The sequence below is a fragment of the Gigantopelta aegis genome, chromosome 6, assembly GCF_016097555.1.
Source record: "Gigantopelta aegis isolate Gae_Host chromosome 6, Gae_host_genome, whole genome shotgun sequence".
Taxonomy (NCBI): Eukaryota; Metazoa; Mollusca; class Gastropoda; order Neomphalida; family Peltospiridae; genus Gigantopelta; species Gigantopelta aegis.
The window spans coordinates 9,391,368-9,408,460 of NC_054704.1; the positions used below are offsets into that span (position 1 = coordinate 9,391,368).

The 17,093-nt window shown below is 37.8% G+C and overlaps 1 protein-coding gene across 1 annotated transcript; it reads left to right on the plus strand.

Annotated features, from left to right (window-relative positions):
- Positions 1 to 2,057: 2,057 nt before the first annotated feature.
- On the plus strand, positions 2,058 to 14,496 carry LOC121374033 (mannan endo-1,4-beta-mannosidase-like). The gene is made up of 6 exons (XM_041500909.1): positions 2,058 to 2,211; positions 7,367 to 7,561; positions 10,671 to 11,127; positions 12,344 to 12,497; positions 13,073 to 13,144; positions 14,344 to 14,496. The coding sequence occupies exons 1-6, from the start codon at positions 2,058 to 2,060 to the stop codon at positions 14,494 to 14,496; spliced, it is 1,185 nt and encodes a 394-aa protein (XP_041356843.1).
- Positions 14,497 to 17,093: the final 2,597 nt, after the last annotated feature.

The following is a 17,093-nucleotide window of genomic DNA, read 5'->3' on the forward strand; positions in this document are numbered from 1 at the left end:
TTGGATGCGATGAGATCTGATTGCAACGAATCGCAACGCTCCTTATAGATTCCCTTGTTATTGTAAACAAAGATGGCAGCGTCAGCGTCCATGGAAATGTGTTGTGTTTGTCACGATATGTTAAAAAAAAGGTTTCGGCGGTTAATTTTTGATATTGCTTTCAAGATTGTCACATGTTACCGATGCTGTGATTGGTCAGCGATGTTATCATGTAAGGGACATAATCGGTGTTACAAATTTTCTTCCAATAGAGGGCGCTAGTAGTGGATATCATTAATCTTGACTACATGTATCAAGGCTGAATACGAGGAATGAATATTAGCCTTGATTATGAAGATGGTACTGGAAGAGCTATTGTGAATTATTTCATTATGTAACCCACCACTTAACCACAATGGGCTGAATTTATGCAGCTTGTTTTTCATAACACAAGTGTTTAAGCATTGTATTGATAAGAATTTGTAAATTCAGCCCCATAGGTATCAGAACAGACTACTAACAAATATTTTGTTAGTCCTCTTTGTAACTGTCTTTGTTTTGTTTATGATCACTATACAGAATCAGTATTTTTGTACTTCATTATGCAATCATTTGAAATATTTAAAACCAGTTTTATGCACCTATTTTAATTGTTATATAACATTCCTTTGATGTATGTACAACAGACCTCTCCACCAAAAAAGTAGGGGGAGTAATTAAGTGCTCCTCTAACTTTGATTATAGGAAGCCATTTACCATATTGATACCATATAAATTGACATGTTAAGGGGAGCTAAAGTTACTCTCCTTGAACTAGTCCCAGAGGGAGTGATGGGGAGGGAGATAGACAGCTCCCCTTGAACAGGGATCATGGCATTTATTTTAAAGTCCCCATTATAATCATGTGGTGTTTGGAATAACACAAATTTCTCTTTAATTTTAATTTGTGCTCTCTTTTTTTTCAATTTTAAAATAACGGGTCTTTTTTAATAATATATTGAAGAATATATCCTCAATTAATGGCTGTGATATTTCAAGATGATTGTATTATGTCGAGTTCCAAATCTTTAGACAATTTAGTATGAATTGTTATAAATATTCTTAGTGCCAAGATAATCTAGAAATATTAAGGTATTACTGTTTATCAATGGATGAATGCAAAAACCAAAATCTGTGTTCTAAGAAAATTAATTAAAAAAAATGTTGGGTTTTTTTCAGAGTTTTATTTAAAGGTCGGTGTTCAAGAGTTTCATATTAACTTCTCTGTTTCCATGTCCAGACATATGATGACATTGTTGTAAAATTGTGGGGGGTTTTAAATTTTTTTTTTTTAATAAATTTACATTAAAAAAAAGTAATTTAAAAATACCCACCCCCCCTAAAAAACCGACAACAATAATTGTATCACAAATCAATTTGATAGCATGCCACAGACTTTGTTAACACCCCTTGATACAACCTGACTATAGTTGTATTACTGCATTACAGCTACTTGTATTCTAATACTGACACAAATGATTTAATGGAAATAACATCAATAATTATGCACACTAGTTTGTAGTATTTTATATTTGTATACCGGTATAAAAAAATTGTATATTTTACTATTAAAAATCTATCGTTATGAAACTTTGGTTTTATTTTTACAGCAGTGGGACAATGTTATATTATAAATGTGAATAACAGAAACCTTATTGCAATCAAAATCGTATTTGTGAACAAGGCCGAATGGAATGAACATATTACAACAACTCAGCATGAAATACACACAGGCTGTTGGGTGTGAAACAAAAGTAAATGACAAGCAACATAAATGTATACAAACGTTATAAAATACACTGTACCAATGAAACACAATGTAACAGCTGTGACATAGTCACATTCATGAAAGACAATGCATATCAGCACAACATGCAAAAGAAAAACCTCAAAAAGACAAAAATAAATATAAATATGAAACAATATATACCATCGAATTACTGACAATTTATCACATAACATTTAAAAATAATAAAAACATTGATTTGAAATCACGTTTTTAGAACATTTGAAACATTTTAAGACACCAGTTGGCGAATATGTCTCGTATTGGCTATACTCGAGAAAAACTCAATAATGATGCCTCCCCTGCACCACATCGAGGAATGGCACAAGCAGCACTGCACAAGATTGAGTCAAACGGACGTTTCATCAAGGTCATGGCTGCTCTCATGAATCTCTGTCAGGATAATGGTAGGAATGTCACTCCTCATGGATCCCTGTCATGTGCTTTGTCAGAATACTAGGAGGAATGCCACTTCCTAGGACGATACATACTGCCACTCAAAAATGGTTTAGCAAAATCAGTTTGCACATGACGGGTTCAGTGAATATGAATATATATATATATATATATATATATATATATATATATATATGAGAGAGAGAGAGAGACACACACACATATACACACATACATATACACACACAAATACACATCACACACACACACCACCACCACCATCACACACATGTGGTGGCATGCACTTTGGAATCGCTGTCCACTGGTCATATGAGAACTGCGTTCAGCAACAGCAAGCAACGGTAATGTTCACGAACTCCACGTAGAATCCACCAGGAGTACAGCTGATAAATCTGAACGGCAAAACCGTAATACATGAATATGGTCAAGCCGTATTTCTGCACAATGCAGTGTCGAATGGGCATTTGGCAAAATAGCTGTGAAGTTAAGTCCGGTTTTCTGGGGGTTTTAATTTAAGGACAGGACCATAGGAACGATATGTGAAGGGTTGGACAGAAGACTGATATTTTGTACAAAAGCAGTTTTTGATATTGTGTTTTGGTGATGAAAATTTCATTTTGATTCATAGGCCAATCGACCATCATGTATAATATGTCCGGTAGATGGTGAGTAGGTTTCCACTGGTGTATATCACATTTTGTATCTCACGCCATTTTAAAAATGAAAATTGTACCATCAGTACACAACACAATAAAATGGTTATGTGAAAAAATTCAGTTCTGCACTTCATAAAAGAGAGACGTTTTTCTCTATCACCATAGCACTTCCGTGCGTAATTCCTACCATAGGCCCTTCATGTCATAGAATAGTACATGATACAAATGTGGCCTACATCGTAACTTTCACACAGCGGCGACAGCAATGTTATCTTATCTCTTCAAAACTACAAATTAACGAATACAAGGACAACTGGTAAGCATATAATATAGACATTATTGCATGATTAATATACACGTAGAGCAATTGTTGCATAGAGTAAAAAAGTAAAGTTTGTTTTATTTAACGACGCCACTAGAGCACATTGATTTTTTATCTTATCATCGGCTATTGGAAGTCAAACATATGGTCATTCTGACACTGTTTTTAGAGGAAACCCGCTGTCGCCACATAGGCTACTCTTTTTACGACAGGCAGCAAGGGATCTTTTATTTGCGCTTCCCACAGGCAGGATAGCACAAACCATGGCCTTTGTTGAACCAGCTATGGATCACTGGTCGGTGCAAGTAATTTACACCTACCCATTGAGCCTTGCGGAGCACTCACTCAGGGTTTGGAGTCGGTATCTGGATTAAAAATCCCATGCCTCGACTGGGATCCGAACCCAGTACCTACCAGCCTGTAGACCGATGGCCTGCCACGACGCCACCGAGGCCGGTCTGTTGTATAGAGATTAAAGATTTCTATTTTAGGACTAGAATTGGTGTACAAACACCTCATATGATTATTCCTGCATGTGGGATGGTACATATACAAAACCCCTTGTTGCTATTCGAAAAGAGTAGCTAATGCAGTGACGGCTGCAGGTTTTGTTTCACATTAACTGTGGTGTGTACTGTCCTGTCTGTGGGATGGTGCATATAAAAGATCCATTACTACTACTAAAAAAAAAGGTACCGGGTTTCCTCTCTAAGACTAGGTGTCAAAATTACCAAATTTTTGACATCCAATTGCCGTTTAATAAATCAATGTGCTCTAGTGATGTCGTTAAACAACACACTTTAACTCTCATTAACTGAATGGCCTTGAACCATATGCCCGACACCATAAAACAGTAATTAAAATGTGTTATGCCTCGTTAAATAATAATAAAAAATTCTTCCTTCCTTCATAAGATAAGTGAATTCATAACGGCAGTCTTGTGGACAGTGCTGAAAACGCCCTATAAAGCGTCATTAACCATTATGCCCTGGAATAGTCACAATAACTTGGCTCCTTCAAATTACATTTATGGATATCCCCTTCATCAGAACAGTTTTAATTAACAATACACATGCAGTGCAACGAGCAGAACCGGCCTCGGTGGTGTCGTGGTTAGGCCATCAGACATAAGACTGGTAGATGCAGGGATCGCAGCCCCCAGCCAGAGCGAGTTTTAACGACTCAGTGGGTAGGTGTAAGACTACGACACCCTCTTCTCTCTCACTAACAACTAACTCACTGTCCTGGACAGACAGCCCGGATAACTGAGGTGGTGCCCAGGACAGCGTGTTTGAACCTTAATTGGACATAAGCACAAAAATAAGTTGAAATGAATGAAATGAAGAACGGAAAATGTTTTGCCCTAATGGTCTACTTTTGGAACCAGACTCTTATCACGATGTAAAACAATATGTGCGGTTTATAAAATATGGGGAGGGGGCGTAGCCCAGTGATAAAACGTTCGCTTATGCGCGGTCGATCTAGGATCGATCCCCGTCGGTGGGCCCATTGGGCTATTTCTCGCTCCAGCCAGTTCACCACGGCTGGCATATAAAAGACTGTGGTATGTGCTATACTGTCGGTGGGATGCTGCATATAAAAGATCCCTCCCTGCTAATCGAAAAGAGTAGCCCATGAAGTGACGACAGCCGGTTTCCTCTCAATATCTGTGTAGTCCTTAACCATATTTTCGACGCCATATAAACGGGGGCGAGACGTAGCCCAGTGGTAAAGCGCTCGCTTGATGCGCGGTCGGTTTGAGATCGATCCCCGTCAGTGGGTCTATTGGGCTATTTCTCGCGCCAGCCAGTGCACCAAGGCTGGCATATCAAAGACTGTGGTATGTGCTATACTATCTGTGGGATGGTGCATATAAAAGATCCCTCGCTGCTAATCGAAAAGAGTAGCCCATGAAGTGACGACAGCCGGTTTCCTCTTAATATCTGTGTGGTCCTTAATCATATTTTCGACGCCATATAACCGGCGTATATTTATTTACTGTAAAAATAGCCTGGATACAATCTTGGGATCTGCAACAGGAGTGAACCTATATAAGTCTCTCCCTACATTTTACAAATACAGATGCTTTGTACACAGTCAAGATGACAACTATAATAAACTGATATTTTTAAATTGCCAACGGAGAATAAACGAAAAGAAAGGCTAAATAATTATTCTGACTTAGTATTTCCACATTAATCAGCGATATCCGTGTTTACCTTCCGGCTGCAGGACGAAGATTGACTGAGTTTCAAGTACACTCAAGTAGGGTAAGGTCAAGGTCAAATAAAGATTTAATATAAGTGCTAACTGGTGCAGTCTATTTTTAAGCACGCCCGTCCTGCAATCTGATTGGAATCAGCTCCGCTAGTCTATACTATTACTACCGGTAGACCAGTCGAGCTGATTTCAATGGTCCTTTCTGAGTACGGGTTTTAGCCTGGTTCACAACATCTACCCAAGATTAACTGGCCATAAGGGCGTATGATAACCTATTTTATAATGATGACGTTTTACAAATGAGAAAGTTGTGATAGCCCACTTTTTATTACATCGATCGGTTATACCCAAACACATTATAACATAAAAGAAAGACAAAGCGTATGTGTGACGGAACATGCTCTTAATTTTGTTTTCGCCTGTGGCGATATTAATTGTTTTAGAGGGCCGTGTGCAGTTCCAATATGCACTTAAGCCCAGGTGGGCACTTTGTTACGTTATACCTCTGCGCGACGGTGGTCGTGCTCCTTCCAATACACACCCAGCCCAGGTGTGGAGGCCATGTGGCCAGTAGTTACGTAATACCTCTGCGAGTGCGGGTTTGACTACCGTGATTTTGGCGACTAGGCGTCAGCAAGTCTAGGCTTCTAAGAAAGATATGCCGCCTTGGTCGCTGTGGAAAATTCACATGATACGTGAGGTGCCGCGATGTACCCCCAGGCTATATTTGGGTTTTATGATAAATAGCTAGGGTTTTAGAGATCGGGGACAAACATAATGGAAGGCTTCCAGGAACGTTAGTCCGTTTGGACTTGGTAAATATTATTTCTGCTCTGTTATATAACCTTGATGTGATTGATGTGACTTTAAATATTTTAATACTGTATTATACCAATATTATTTAGACGGTGCTGCCGGTAATCTGACGCAGTAGTCTGTAGGCTCACTGTTCTATATATATAAAGCTTAACCAGTCATCCTAGAGGACCTAGGTAAACTGTAGGTTATTGTCTTTATTGTGATAGGTATCAGTATTAATTCCGTATTACAAGGTTACTGAATGAGTAGTTAAGGGTTAATTAAAAATTAACCAGTTAGGAATAGAGTTGTAATTCCTTTATTAATTAAGTTCCCCTGGAAGCGTTTCTCAATTATCACACGTGTGGGTGTTGTGTCACGGTGAAGTGATTAGAATATTGTATAAACTGGACACCTAGTGATTAACTAATTAAGTGATCAGTTCTGGGTTGTTACTATTTGTTGTTGTTAATTAACTACTGCGGCAGTATATTTGTCAGCGTAGATTAATACAGATTCCAAAGTGTATTGTGTTTTTGTTGTGTTTTCTAGTGAACTAAACGTGCTATATTATATATACTTTATATAAGATCTTATCTCTGTTCATACCTAGAGACGAGCCACGCGGGTATAACCGCCCGTTACAGAGAGATCTAATAGATATACAGTTAGGAGAGATATTTTGATAATCGTGTTTTATTCAGTTACGGGTATTATAGGATCCCCGTGACAGTATGAAAACACGTTTTCAAACACAGACACGTTTAAACACACTCTAGATTTCGAAGTAAACCTTTTTTAGTTTGCATAAACTTAATTTTCAAGAGCTGCTATAAACACCAGAATGACCAGTAAGAAAAACATTGTAATAAGCAAGTTAATAGTAAAAATAGCTGTAATCGCAGACCCGTAGGAACGACATGTTTGACGAGGTGGGGTGTTGCATGCACAACAGTGGGAGAGGGCACGTGCACATGTTTGGTATTTATAGAAACAAGGACAAAAAGTGAATATTGTGGGCCTCAAGTGTGGAACCAGGGCGCTCCCATCATCCCCGTTGCCGACAGACTTCTTAAGCTGAAAATAGTTTACAATGCCTAAGATATAGGGTTAGCAGGTTTAAGATAGTTGATGCGATTTCCGTTTCAGTTGAAGGCGGGAGGCTGCAGATACAAGGGACTGACTTGACGAAGGATGGTCACAAGGTGTTCTTATCGGGAGCTAACCTTGCCTGGTTTACGCGCGAGATTTCGGTAACAACCAGTACCAGCAAGTCAGAAGTCGGGTGGAGAGGTATATCCGAGAGCTGCACGAAGCCGGAGGAAACTCACAACCCACCCACCTGTTTATTTATTTATTTATTTATTTTGACATATTATTAAAGTTACAACATAGAATTTGTTTAATGATACTTCGGTGCATTTAAAATTGTCCAATATTTGGTGACGAACATAATATTATCGTTATATCGATACTTGGTCGAGAGTGAGAAACTCCCCGCTGCCACATTGACTACTCCTTCCGAATAAACAGCAATGGATCTTCTATATGCAGTCCCATAGACTGGACAGTATATCCTACACACAACGGCCATTGACAAGGACATTCATTAATAAGATTAATCTACTGGCAGCGTAATCAGTGACATATTATATAGCGAGTAAAACATTAAAAATATAAACGGTGAACAAATGTCTTATTACCACCAAGACGACGTTAGACTAAAGGCAGCAGCACCAGTAACAAAATACATTTCCATTTTAATGTGTCCACCCTACCCCACAGAGGCGTAGGCTGGGGGGGGGGGGGGGGTTCGGTGGGTTCGGACGAACCCCCACCCCCCGCTGAAGCAAATGGTCCGCTTTCGGAACTAAAACATACAGGTTTATACATATGGAGTTTCTGGTGGTGCAAAAGTAAAATAGAAAAAAGATCCACTTTGTTCATATTCGACCCCATGGTCAGATCACGCTACGGCCCTGCCCCACCACTTACGCATCACCGTCAGTCACATGATATGATGCCGACAGGAGCCAAAATGTCAGGTCCATGAACCTTTAGAGCAGCCTAGCTTTTAACATTCAGCTTCACCGATAAATACCTGAGAAAGATGATTTTAGTCCTAGACAACATTTTCAGTATATGTCTCAACTCGTGCTCATAGTGAATATACATGTTTGAACCTATAAGTGAATAAGGACATGTAAATATACTAAAAGAAAAACGTTTATCAATTTGGTATCACTGCATTTGTATTTTAACATCAAACTACATTCAATGACCTGACAGTTACGCATTTCATTTTTATTCGATATCTGTTACTTATACTGACAAATGATTACCAATTAAATTGAGCGTCTGATTTCACTGTGAAATTCCCCCTTGTTTAATTGACGCACCTTTAGCAAATTGAGCGTCTGATTTCACTGTGAAATTCCCCCTTGTTTAATTGACGCACCTTTAGCAAATTGAGCGTCTGATTTCACTGTGAAATTCCCCCTTGTTTAATTGACGCACCTTTAGCAAATTGAGCGTCTGATTTCACTGTGAAATTCCCCCTTGTTTAATTGACGCACCTTTAGCAAATTGAGCGTCTGATTTCACTGTGAAAGTCGTCCTTGTTTAATTGACGCACCTTTACCAAATTGCTGAAACCAACAACAATTGTTTGAGTATATAGTATCCTACTCCCACACCACAGGCACTTCACACATATTCATAATCATATTGGTATACATGAATAACATTCAACATTTGTTGCATATCGCTAAACTTGATATATTTTCACAACATTTTGCTTATACTGTCTTCATACATGACACATTTATTGCCACTTAACGTGTATTTACATGTACCAAAAAGTTCGATCCCTACTATATAAAAAATATCTTTTATATAGTAGGAATCGAAATTTTTGGTACATGTAATTACTTGCTAAATGACAATACAGTTGTCATGTATTAAGACAGTAAATTCAATTATTGTGGAAATTTAGATAAATCAACATTATACACATTTCAATTTGGTATACTCTTCTTCAAATACATTACATTGATTTATACAATAATTCTGTCAAGTAGGGATCGAAATTTTTGGTATATGTAAATACACGTTAAAGGAAGGGATAATCAAGGCATTTGACCTGCTATGCATATTCAACGATATATAATGCACATTATTGCTTAATATCAACAAGTATAATCGTATAGTTAATTAATAAAACGGTTAAATGTGACGGCTATTATATATAACGGGCGCAGCCATTTTGTATCATCCCAGTGAATACGCCCTCTGGCGAGCTGGTGGTTACGTAATACCTAACGTGTCATGTCAGGAATTAGTCTTCGAACTGAAGAAACAAAACATACCTGATTTTTGCGGATGCATCGCAATATTCTGTAATAATAGTCATCCCAGTAAGCCAGCAACAATTATATATTTATGTTTAATACAAAATACACCACCATTGTCAAAGTGTTGAAATAACTGTATTTGTTGTATTATGGTTTGTACATAAATTAACCCATGTACTGAAATAGTAATCGGAGTGTTTTCTTAGTTAATTGGTATTTTCTTTCCGTGGCCTGTACCTGTGGTTCCTGATTGGCAGGTGTATATTTAGACGGTCCCCAAACACTGTGTCTAGACACACTAAAAAGACGTGCCTCTTTTATTAAAATCACAGGGTATTGTGTGTTAACCGTACGGACACCCCTCTAATCATAATCGATCAGTCGTCTGCTTTATTACTGTAAGTAATTCTGTAAAACCCTTGATTAAGTAGACTTTCCCATCTAAAATAACAAAACTGACCAATTACGTAGTCCCAAAGAAAAGAAAATTATCACTTGGGTATCGTGAGTGGTCGTTTTTGCTCGAACGTAGCATACCAATAGGCCTAATAATATGCATTTTTTTTCTTTGGATTTTTTTTAAAAAGAAAAATACTATAACTCCATTTCGTTCTACTGATGCAAATTGAAATATATTTAGTTAAATCGTTTATTATACTATCAAGTCATTTATGTTGTTTTACAAGTCAGGTTGATGAAAGCGAAACGCCTTGCCGTAAATTAGAGCGTTTGTTTACACTGTGCATAGAGCAGATGGACGGAGCTGACGTCACTTCTCCCCAAGCTATACCACCGGACGTCACAAAAACGAAACAAAATGGCTGCCCCCAGTTAGGAGGAATAATCATGTTTTTTTTATTAACTCTAAAATTACGCGTTTTTCATTTGTTAAAGTGTCAGTATGTGTTGGTGGTCCGGGTATGCATCTTTCCAACACATAAATCTTTTGTTTGAGTTTACTCTACCTTTAAGTGGCAATAAATTTGTCATGTATGAAGAGAATATGAGCAAAATATTGAGGAAATATATCAAATTTACTGATATACAAGAGAATTTTCATTTGTATTCATTTATTCATTTATATACTAATATGTGTCAAGTGCCTGTGTCCTACACTGATTTTGTTTTGCTCCTAGGACTGTGGTTGCACATCGAAGGGGAAACAACTCCAAAGTTCGACTCTGATGGTTACGTCACAGGACTGGATAACGGCGGCACGCTGGTCGGCGACTTGAAAGAGATGTTGACATACGCCGCACAGCACGACGTCATTGTGTTCATCACCCTGTGGAAGGGCGCGATCAGTCAGTGTAAACACTACCGCCTGAACGGACTCAGCCGGGACACGGCCAAACTTCAGTCGTATATTGACCACGCCCTCGTCCCCATGGTGAAGGAGTTGAAAGATCTGCCAGGACTTGGAGGCTGGGACCTGATGAACGAACCGGAAGGAGAATTAATTCCACGAACTCATAATTATGACCCGTGCTTTGATACCTCAGGACTTTCTGGACCTGGTTGGGCAGGGACGCTGTATAGCTACCAAGAGATTCTCAGGTACGCTAATAGGATATTATTATTAAAAAATGTTTTTTTAAAAATAAAATAAAATAAAAAATAAATAAATATGAAAAGCATGGACCAATTTATAGATCTACTTCACAATTATTTCTTGTTCCGATCACAGGTATCCCCAAACAATAACTTCAGATATGTTATAGTAACGTTATATATATGTAACTATAGTATTTGTATTAGGGGTTTCTGTTTGGGCAGGGCCGTAGCTAGGGGGGGGGGGGGGGGGGGGGGGGGGGGGGGGCAAAAAATCCGGAAAGCATTATAGAAACTTAAAGAAAATTCTTTTAACTGTTTAAGGAGTTTTAGACTATTAACTACTCAGTTGCCACCCCCCCCCCCCCCCCCCCCCCAAAAAAAAAATCCTAGCTACGGCCCTATTGGGGGTACCTGTGGTTCCGATTTGCTTGTTGTTTTGCCCACCCACCTACTTCCATCCTCCAAAACCATAGATCTATAACGCATTTATAGGATTTTTTCTTCCACATCATTGAATGTTACGGATTGATAGTTTATCATGTCTGTTGGAGATGATACAAATATCTTGCTGCCAGCTGACAAATAGCTTTTTAATTTGCTCCACATAGCGCTGTAATATGGGTTGGACCCCTCCTCTTGTGAAACAGTGGGGAAGTGTTGTTAGACTGTACACGAGACTGAACTGTTTAAATATCAACAGGATAACCTATAAAATATATCAGTGGGCAAAACAACTGGCAAATTGGAACAAGAAAAGTTGGATTTACAGAGTACAGTCTAAGTTGTGTAGTTTTGGTTTGGATCACTTTATTAATATTTCATATGGACATTTGACTAAATATATGGTTTCTACGGTCTAAAAAAAACCTGTTTCCAAATTTTATAGATAATTAAAAACTTTCAATATTACGGACACGGGAACAGGGGGTAATAAACGTCGTGTTTACAGTGTGTTCAGTTTTTAGCTGAACCATTGATACTTAATGGTAAACCTCACTTAAAAAATGAATGTCTTGGCTACGGTCCTGTAGGTGGAGGCCATTATTTTTGTTTAGAAACCAACTAACCCATTATTAGCTGTCCGTAGCAGGCATTCTAGGTAACTTGAGTTTTATGGGTAGACAGAATGTTTGAACTTAATTGGATAATAAAGTACACATACAGTGCTTGGTATTACTTCCATGTCGTTTCTCTGTACATCTTACTTACCAACTGACAGATTCTTGAACTGGCAGGCGGCTGCCATCAAAGACGTGGATCCACACGCCATGGTTTCGGTGGGAGCATGGAACGCCAGATCAGACACCGACCAGTTTGGAAACCACAACCACTTCACTGACGAGTGTCTCATAAAGGCGGGAGGAAGACGACAGGTGGGGGACAGCTCCAGAAATTAATTCTGGTACGGGGTTTGGGAGTGATGTCTGGTATCAAAAACTCATAAAATGTAATAATGTAATTTGGAATGACTAGTAGGTTAATATATAGTACAGCAGATCTACCAGTCATTAAAACAAATCACTTATAGTCCGTCCCATCCTCCTACAAAAATGTTTTTTTGTGTAAATGATTTCAGGCGGGGTTTTTTGATGTAAGAAAAAAGTAAACGTGTTTTGGAAATAACAAACAAATACTATTTTTGTGTGCAATTTAGAAAACAATCGGCTCAGAAATAAATAACTTGTAGTAAATTCCATGGCATGAAAAAAGGCGTTCCCTGTGGGACGGACTATAGACCACTCTACCATGTGATACTTTTCCCGAACTGTTACTATAAGAATCAAGCTCACTGTTTAGCTCGATCACTTTAACGATTCATACTGAAGTATTACTGTTTAGAATCTCCTGAGAAACCTTCAGATCAGTCAAAAGGAATATACTTATTAATCCATTTTATTTCACAGAGCTTGAAAAATAGATATAATATAGCTTGCTTTTTTATCGCCAGGGAACAATGTCATTTTACCAGTTTCACAGCTATGCGTGGCATGGACGTTTCGACAGCACATCACCATTCAAGGTTTGTGTTATTGTACATACAACATTACAGCGGAGCTAACATTTTAACACATACAGTATATTAAAAGCAAATGTTGGATTCTCTGTGTTGAAACTGTTTTCCTTGAGTTAACCTTTATTTAGTGGATTTACACAAATAATTTTAATTACATGGTTTGTCCCTCCAACCTCTCCATCTCTCATCCCCTAGTAAGTAAGCATGTACTATTTTCGCTTGTTCTTGCTCCAATGTTTTAGGTCCTAACTAGTCGCGATACTACCGATTGTGCAGTAGTTACGCCGCCGAACTTGAGGCTGGTAGGCAGAGCCGGATTTAGACCTGGGGGAGGGGGGGGGGGGGTTGGCACTTCAGGTTCGGGGGCCCCTCAACAAAGAAATTAAATTACATGACAAATAAAAAAATGAACTAATTTTATAATTATTACTTCTTTTTTTTTTTTTATAAAGGAAGTCCTTGGTCTGGAGGTGTCTCTGGTAGGGAGGCCCCGGGGCAGTTATCCCCTTTGCCCCCTTATAAATCTGCTGGTAGGTACTGGGTTCACACCCTGATATCGGCTTCCACTCAGAGTGACTTTCAACGGCTCAATGGGGAGAAGATCAAATATAATATAATTTGAACGTAATATTTGAAAATAAGTGTGGAGGAGTATAACCACTCTAGCGACTTCTGTCTCAGTAACCGCTCACCATTAACCCCTGCTCTGGACAGACAGCTTGCAAGTGTCCAGGACTATGTGCTTGAGCCTTAATTAGATATAATCATTAACTTAAAGGTATCGATACACTGTCAAACCACCATAAGTAACGGTTGCTAGCATCAAAGCGATAAAAATATGAAATACTCTAAATTCCCTTATCAAATATCAAATGCTACGACATCAAAGTGCCACATGGTCCTAATCTGTATAGAACGCGTATTATGGTATCACGTGATTAGCTGGTTTGTCTATAGATCTCGATTGCAAAACTCAGTTACTTAGACAACAAGAGTTTTTTTCTTTCTTTGATGTATCTAGATAAAAAGGGTTTTTAAAAACTAACAAAAAAAATGCCAAAGCAATTATTCATTTTATATTCCGCACCACTAACAAGAGGACAGCCATAACTGTAACCATTATTAAGTAAACATCATCGCATTATTCAGCCATTTATTGATTTCATTAACAAACAAACACCGTGTAACATTTTATTTTACAACAGCATTCAGCGAATGAGTATCGCCTAGACAAACCGATTGAGATCGGAGCATTCCGGCAGAGAGGTTCGGAAGGGATGACTATACGTCAGATGTTTGAGCATGCGTACAGTAGCTATGCCGGAGCCTGGTCATGGCAGGCCAACGAAGACAGCTGAGGCAATCAGCGCAGAGGTATAACAGCGATTAAAGATCGCAATGACAGGCACCAAGGAGGACTTGTTAACTTTTCTGTGTAGAAAAACTAATAAAAGCAAAGGAAATGCAATATTTTGAAAAAATAAAACATACGTTTTATTGTATTTAAAATCATTGTGACACTTATAGCTTAGCACAGGTCTGTCAGAAAGTTTTAGGATTGGAGTGCTTTGTGTTGAATGGTAAGAGACGCTGATGGTGAATGTGCATAATGAATAAATCTCTGTTAGCAGACTGAGGTTCTCATAGTGATAATATTCCAATATAATAAACATAGGTACCAGATGTTTATTGGGTGCTAAATTATACTCTCTTTTGTTTTTTCTCGGCTTGGAATTTATTTTATTTCAGATGGTGTGCTCAATTTTCATCTGCACTCATAATGTTCATAATTATCTGGTCTTGGCTTATATGTGATCAACCATTAATTACAAGGTTTAAACTGGGCAACGACATATATATTAATCCCCATCTTAGTATATATACACTTTTTTAATGTCAAAATACAACTGAGAAACGACTATATAAATATTATATTTTTGAATAACAGAATAATTGAAGTTATATTTTCAGTATTTGAACGTAAGCTACATGTATGACCCTAAAGTCGACACTTGGGCTGAGTTCATCCAGACCGAGCAGAAAAACGTCCGCTAGACTGGTTTATACGCTTCACGGTAAACTAAATGGCCACGTCGGAAACCAATAAAATAGTTCGCGAACGTTAGCGAAACCTTTGCTGGCTGAACTTTGGGCTGGTCTAAAGTCGTGGGAATGATACGCTCATGCGCACATGCACACACAAATACATGTAATAATTCTAACATACTGATAGTTTCTCTTCTTTAAAAAAACGTCTGTGCAACCAGTTAACTCATGTACAAAGAAAAGAAAAGCTCCATTATAACTTGTTAGATTGCAGATAGTTCTACACCACTGCATATTGAACGCTCACTGCGTGCACCATTGGATTGCGCATGCATCTCCAGCCATCCGAAATATGTACAAACTTCAAAACAATCATAAATCTATAACCAAAAACAATGGAAAAACAACGTTACTAATATTTAATGGTTTAATAACAAAACCGTTGTGAATTATTTAACCTAACTGTAAATCGTTTTGTGCTAAATAAACAAGACAATAAAACTGGCTTTTAGCATTAGCTTCGATTGCCAGTCTATCAAAAACCACCCGCGTACCAGTCTATTGATTACAGCACAACAAACGATATGTCAAATCAAATCGTAATTGGGATCAACTGTAAAGAATGTTTCACTCGTTACCTCAGCTCTTCAAATGATTTACTATATTGGTTTGCAGTTCGCACAATCAACGTCTTGTCAAAATATTGGTCATACTCGTCACAATTGCCACAGTTGTCGGTTGTAGAAAGAATGCCAATAGTTACGTCTTTTTATTACACAGTTAAAGGGGCAGTAGCACCATGGCAATAAATATTGATTAATGTTTCTTATGAAATGTATCATTATATTTTGAATTATATGCCAACAAAAAATTACATTGTATTTTATAAATTTAAGGGTGACCAACATAACGTCATAGTTTGAATTTTGATTTCATCATCATACCGACTAAGAACTTGCTAGTATTTTGGTTCAAACAATATTTATTTGGCAAAACATAATGAGATTGGTCAACAGGCTTAGCCTATATTAAGACCTCTCCCTACATTTTACAAAGAAATACATATTAAAATACAACAGACCTACATAGACTTGAACACAGAGTAAGAAAAAGAGAAGGGTGGAGAAAGGGGGTGGGGTGGGGTGGGGTATAGTGATTAGAAATCTGCAGAACGTTTGCATTGGATTGGGTGATGTCTAGCATACAATCTATGTCTTAACTTTAGTAATAAAGGATGAACATTTTCTATGTACATTGTATTTTTCGATAAAAATGATCTAAGAAACCACTGTTTACGTAATATGGCAACTCATTACAAATTTGATATATTGAGTGAACTATGCAAATATTTTATTTGAGATTTATTTAATTTGTAGTTATTTATCACAGATACATGTAAAATAGCGAACTTTAACACCTGCAGCTGTGAGAATAATGGAACTTTAAGTTTACACTGGCAATATACATCGAATTTATGACTAATAGTGAAACAGCCATCTAGTTACTACCCTGTGGACTACAATCTCTGATTAGCAGGACGGGGCTCTTCATCTGAACTTTAAAATGTCAATTTATCACATCAAATACAGTAGTTACCTCTTGTTTAGTTATAATTATAAAATAGTCAAAGAAAGGACAATAATTTAATAGGGTCTAATGCATTACGTATTTAATATGTTTTTAGTTTAAATTAATTTTCGTACTTAAATCCAGTTACGTTTCAAGTACACCATTCTGGATACACTCCTCAGTTATATGAGCTGTTTGTCCACTAGTATACAGGTGTTAATGGTTAGTTGTTGGTGGCTTGCGAGAAAAAGGTGTGTGTAGTGACCCAGAACTAACCCATTGAGCCGTTTAAACTACATGTAGCTATGAACTGAAGCCTGTACTGACGTTCGAACCCAGT